The sequence below is a fragment of the Centruroides sculpturatus genome, unplaced genomic scaffold, assembly GCF_000671375.1.
Source record: "Centruroides sculpturatus isolate CEXI.00-Female unplaced genomic scaffold, Cexi_2.0 scaffold363, whole genome shotgun sequence".
Classification (NCBI taxonomy): domain Eukaryota; kingdom Metazoa; phylum Arthropoda; class Arachnida; order Scorpiones; family Buthidae; genus Centruroides; species Centruroides sculpturatus.
The window spans coordinates 171,815-178,130 of NW_019384701.1; the positions used below are offsets into that span (position 1 = coordinate 171,815).

General features: G+C 31.8%; 1 protein-coding gene across 1 annotated transcript in view; it reads left to right on the plus strand.

Annotated features, from left to right (window-relative positions):
* The first annotated feature begins 1,885 nt into the window (after nt 1–1,885).
* LOC111627542 (general transcription factor II-I repeat domain-containing protein 2A-like) overlaps nt 1,886–6,316 on the plus strand; it is a 6,756-nt gene continuing 2,325 nt past the window's right edge. Inside the window, exon 1 of the mRNA XM_023371140.1 lies at nt 1,886–3,073. Within this exon, the coding sequence (XP_023226908.1) occupies nt 1,886–3,073 (1,188 nt within the window). The remainder of the gene's footprint in view (nt 3,074–6,316) is intronic.

The window sequence follows — 6,316 nt, forward strand, 5'->3', positions numbered from 1 at the left end:
AGTATGGAGAACAGATGTTCATTCCAGTTACTTATATCCTGTAGTTTATACCACTTGTGAATATTTTCCATGAGCATAACTGTTGATTGCACGACAACCAGAAAAAAGAGAGGCACCTTTAACCCTGCGTTAGTGCACTGAGTTTTTTTTCGGCATTAGTGCAGTGGGGCGTTTGTCAACCCCAACATTTTTTTGGGTCCATAAACTACGTAAGTAAAAATTCATAAAGATTTACTCATTTATTTGGTAAAGGCATGTGTCATTATACATATGATTATATTCAGGTATGATTACATATTATATTAGTACATAAATCCATGAAAATAAAAAACAACATTTATCAAAACTCATTACATTAGATCTTATTATTAAACCAATAGTAAAAATCTAAATTGTTTTTTAAGCATTTTTGTCACTCTGATTCAATAGCTGACATTGTACTTTGGCACTCAGTGCAAATGACAAGCAACTTGCTATGTTTGGTATTTTCTCAATGTGTTTATGAAAGTCAGCCATTTTGAATTAAAATAAACTTAAATTATTTTTATTCACATTGATTATTATATCTATATTATAAATAATAAATGTGGTCACATTATAGTTATTTTTAAAATAAAAAAAACTAAATAAATATTTGTAAAATTTAAAAAAAAAAACGTAATTAATATCAATACTGTGGGGTGTTTGGACACCCCACTGAGAACTGTTGTTTTTCTCTTACTGGAATTTCTGCAGCATCGTAGTAATTTCTGAGCATGCTCTATACATAAAATCATGAAGCTACTGAAGAGGATACAAATATTTTTTGCGAAATCTATGAATAGTGCAACTTTTAAAACATTGGGAGTGGCGAAACACCCCACTGCACTAACCCAGGGTTAAGACACACAAATTCAAGGACAGTGTCTTTCCTTGGTGTTCTTCGCTCATAAGGATAACTAAATCTTCTTCGCCTCACCAGGCCACAGATCTTCTCACAGAGAGGCGAAGGGGATTTTAAGTTCAGGAGCTAGCCGTCCAGGACAGAGAACTTTTATTCTGGATACAAGAAACAACAAACTGTATTTTTCGCCTTCTCCTACTACAGTCCACCATCAGAGATTGTTCATTTAGAACAGGGATGAGCAACACGCGGCCCGCAGGCCGCTTGTGGCCCGTTAAACATGTTTGTGCGGCCCGCCAAGCATTTTTAAAACTGAATTTATTTTATTGACTTTCTCCCATCAATATATTGTTATAAAATTAATTATAATAAAATGGTAGTACATACTAAACTGAAACAATTTTTTGTGACGAGTTACTCACTTGTCGGTGACTTGTTCAAACATGCAATACGAACGCACCACGTCTGTGCTTGTTTGTGTTTGCTTCTGTCACACAATCAGTCAGATTGGTAAGCTGTTAACTAGCAATTTTAGCAATTCTTGTGTTTCTTGAAAGGTGTGAGTGCAATATTATTGTCTAAAAGGTAATATTAGAGTTTTTTATTCAAAATTAAGTTTTCCTACAAATTTTTTTAACTTTCAAATTTTTAATCCATAATAGCATGTCGGAAAAGCAAACAAAAAATGGAAGGTTGCGGATGAGCACAGGCATTTCTAAGAAAAGTGGAAATTTGATTATTTTTTACTTTCGTCGAAGATAAAGCTGTATGCTTAATATGCTCAGAGACTGTGTAGACATTAAAAGAATATAATATAAAAAGGCATTACGATACAAAACATGAACAACAATATAAAAACTTAACAGGACAACTCCGGATAGATAAGTTTAATCAAATGGAGAAAAACTTGGGAAGACAACAGGCTATTTTTAAAAATCAAGCTATTTTATCAAATACAGTAGTAAAGTCTAGTTTTGTTGTCAGTCAAATACTGGAAAAAAAATGAAACCCTTTGCGGATGGAGAGATGATAAAAGAATGTCTGACTGCTGTTGCAGAAATAGCATTTCCTGATAAAATAAATATTATTTCAAACATTAGTTTATCAAGATTCACCATTGCAAGGAGAATTGAAGACTTGTCCGAGAACATAGCAACAACGCTTCGTGAACGCATTGCAAAATTCGAATACTGTTCTTTGGCACTTGATGAGAGTTGCGATATTAGCGATACAGCACAACTGGCTATATTTTTACGTGGTATTGACACCAAATTTAATATTACCGAAGAATTGTGTTCACTGATTCCAATGCAAGGGACTACAACCGGCAAAGACCTGTACGATGAACTAAAGTCTGTGTTGGAAAATTTTTCAATTTCATTAGAAAAGATTATTGGTATATCGACAGATGGAGCACGAGCAATGTCAAGCATGGAGGTAGGAGTATCGGGAAGGCTATTTCAAGACATTAAGAAGGTCACAGGAAGGGAAATATTCGTTAACCACTGCATAATTCACCAGGAAAATTTGTGTGCGAAAAGATTGAGTTTGCCAAATGTCACAGTACCAATAATTAAACTAATCAATTTTATAAAGTCGCGCGCGTTAAATCACCGTGAATTTAAAGAATTCCTGAAAGATTTAGAAACTGAATATGGCGACGTGGTTTTTAATACCGAAGTACGTTGGCTTAGTAGAGGTGCAATGCTAAAAAGAGTATACAACTTAAAAAGCGAAATACAATTGTTCTTGGATATGAAGGGATATGCCTTTCCTCATTTTGGTAATAAAGAATGGATGTGCGATTTTGGGTTTCTTATCGACATGACTCAGCATCTCAATGATCTTAATGTGGAACTTCAAGGCAAAGGACAGTTTATTCACAATTTGTATGATAAAATTCAGGGCTTTGAGCGCAAATTAAAATTGTGGAAACAGCATCTTTTGCAGAATAATGTGTCTCACTTTCCACATTTAGAAAAAGAAAACGTTACTACTTCTCAAAAATACGCACAATATATAGACATTTTAATCAACGAATTTCAATTACGATTCCAAATGTTCAAAGCTGAGAAGACAGCGGTTTCCATGAAAATGTTTTCCTCGCCATTTAATATCGATGTGGATACAGTTCCCGAAGACTTTCAAATGGAAGTGATTGACATGCAGAATAATACCGATTTAAAAAATGTATTTTTCTCAGTAAACATCGAAAATTTTTATAAATCTTATGTGAGCCCTGAGAAATTTCCGCTTTTGACGAAAAATGCAAAGCAAATGATGTCTCTGTTCGGAAGTACGTATGTTTGCGAACAATTATTTTCAACCATGAAATTAATCAAAAATGACCACCGATCAAGACTGAGTGATGCACGATTAGAAAGCTGCGTACGTGTAGCTACCTCATCAATTCCGGCTGATATTGATCAGCTTGTATCGAAAAAACAGTGCCAAATTTCTCATTAAAAATTTCAAGTAAATTCGTTTTTCTGTTCTTTTCTTGTTTGTTTTTATTTTGCATTAAAATTTGTATATGAAATCTTTACTTTTTTTAAATTTTATATTTTTTTATTCTAATGTTTATTATAAATAAAGTTTTGTAAATTATTAATAAGTGTTACTTTATGTGCGGCCCGCCAAAAATTTTTAAAATTTAAATTGGCCCGTTGATTAAAAAGATTGCTCACCCCTGATTTAGAACACCAATCTGCCATTCAAGAGTGACCAACTTGGAAAATCTCATTGCAAATGGGTGATAGTTGTAAACAGAGTTTGTGCCTCTGTTTCTAATGCTACCACCCACATATGCTGTTCACACCTTCTTGCTATCCCGAATGACACTTCCTTCGAAAAGGGAGTGTCGATCTCAACCTGGTAAATATCAGACCCGTGATAAAACATCACGGGGTCCTCAACAATAATAAAGAATAAACAACTTTCAGAAAATTTAAATTAAATAATAATTTGTATTGTTAAGTAATTATGTATTAAATACATTATTATTGATTTAGATTTATAAATTATATCACCAATGTACTGATAAGTAAGCAATACTTAAAAACAGGATTTAATTAAGTCTAAAGCACATAACTATACAGTAAAATATCCAGTAAAATAACATATATACTAAATAAAAACAAAAATTTTTGATGATACGAACAAAAACTCACCATACGACGTTACATTAGTTTGCAGTGCCATTTTTTATTCACTTCTGTTCATCGGTCTCAGTCCGCGTGTTTGCTTCATCATGGAAGGATCTCGCTCAATAAAGGAAATCTTGAGGTATTATCAGAAAGACTGATTTTAGTGAAAAGAAACATCCCGAAAAGGTTCACACTGGCCATATTGCCACTCAGTTTAATGACATTTGCCTACGTCATTTTAGAAACATTTTAAAAAGTAGGCAAAGCCAAACCTCTTTGGATAGATATTTTACAAAGCGACCTCTATCCAGTGAAAGTGCTGGTGGAAGTGAAGGAAAGATGGCAAAAAGCAGTGAATAAAAAATTTAAAAAATATATAAAACAGAAAAGTTAAAAAATTAAGTTATTTTTAAGTTATTGTTACATTATGTTATGTAAGTTAAGTTTTAGTATCATTTCCCTTTTCCCTCTCCTTTACCACCAGTTTACACCTCCACTGTCATCTATCCTCAAAGGTAAAGTGCAAATAAAACTACATTTTATTTTTAATCAATTATTATTCTATTATGGTTATTTATACATTTACAACTACAAAATGCATTTTTCAGTGTTTTCCTTACTAAAGTTATTTTTTTCAATATACTACTTAGTGTTAATTTGAGTGTTTTTTTTTTCGTGTTGAAACAAATTATTTGGATTTACACTTGTGAGCACTTGATGTATGGGGAAAAATGGTTCACCTTACGACATTTTCATGATACGATCTCAGTTTCAGAANAATAAAGAATAAACAACTTTCAGAAAATTTAAATTAAATAATAATTTGTATTGTTAAGTAATTATGTATTAAATACATTATTATTGATTTAGATTTATAAATTATATCACCAATGTACTGATAAGTAAGCAATACTTAAAAACAGGATTTAATTAAGTCTAAAGCACATAACTATACAGTAAAATATCCAGTAAAATAACATATATACTAAATAAAAACAAAAATTTTTGATGATACGAACAAAAACTCACCATACGACGTTACATTAGTTTGCAGTGCCATTTTTTATTCACTTCTGTTCATCGGTCTCAGTCCGCGTGTTTGCTTCATCATGGAAGGATCTCGCTCAATAAAGGAAATCTTGAGGTATTATCAGAAAGACTGATTTTAGTGAAAAGAAACATCCCGAAAAGGTTCACACTGGCCATATTGCCACTCAGTTTAATGACATTTGCCTACGTCATTTTAGAAACATTTTAAAAAGTAGGCAAAGCCAAACCTCTTTGGATAGATATTTTACAAAGCGACCTCTATCCAGTGAAAGTGCTGGTGGAAGTGAAGGAAAGATGGCAAAAAGCAGTGAATAAAAAATTTAAAAAATATATAAAACAGAAAAGTTAAAAAATTAAGTTATTTTTAAGTTATTGTTACATTATGTTATGTAAGTTAAGTTTTAGTATCATTTCCCTTTTCCCTCTCCTTTACCACCAGTTTACACCTCCACTGTCATCTATCCTCAAAGGTAAAGTGCAAATAAAACTACATTTTATTTTTAATCAATTATTATTCTATTATGGTTATTTATACATTTACAACTACAAAATGCATTTTTCAGTGTTTTCCTTACTAAAGTTATTTTTTTCAATATACTACTTAGTGTTAATTTGAGTGTTTTTTTTTTCGTGTTGAAACAAATTATTTGGATTTACACTTGTGAGCACTTGATGTATGGGGAAAAATGGTTCACCTTACGACATTTTCATGATACGATCTCAGTTTCAGAATGGATTAATTTCGTATCCTGGGGTACCACTGTAAGATTATACACATTTCATGTGAATTTTGAAGTACAGTAATTCAATTATTATTTCATTCAGTTTTTTAAAGTTTGTTTTGTTATGTGAAAAATAACTCGTCTTTGTCAAATCGTGTATATATTACCGCTAAAGCTCGAAATCCGTTAATGTGCACATTACCTAGCTAATCTGCACATTAACTAGGGTGATCCGTTAAAGTTGCTAAAATTGTTCTGTTTCTCAAATTACCTAGGTAATGTGCAGAGTATCTAGGTAATCTGCACATTATCTACTAGGCACTCGGTAAAGTGAAAATAAGATTTTTGCTGGAACAACAGCAACGTTTCTGTACTCTTAAATTAACATAATGTTATTTATTTAATTTTCAATATCTAAAGAATCAAGTTAATACAATCAACAAATTAGTTGATTGAATCAATCATCAATCAATTAAAAAAACTTTAATACAAAAATCAAACGGTTTAAAATATTA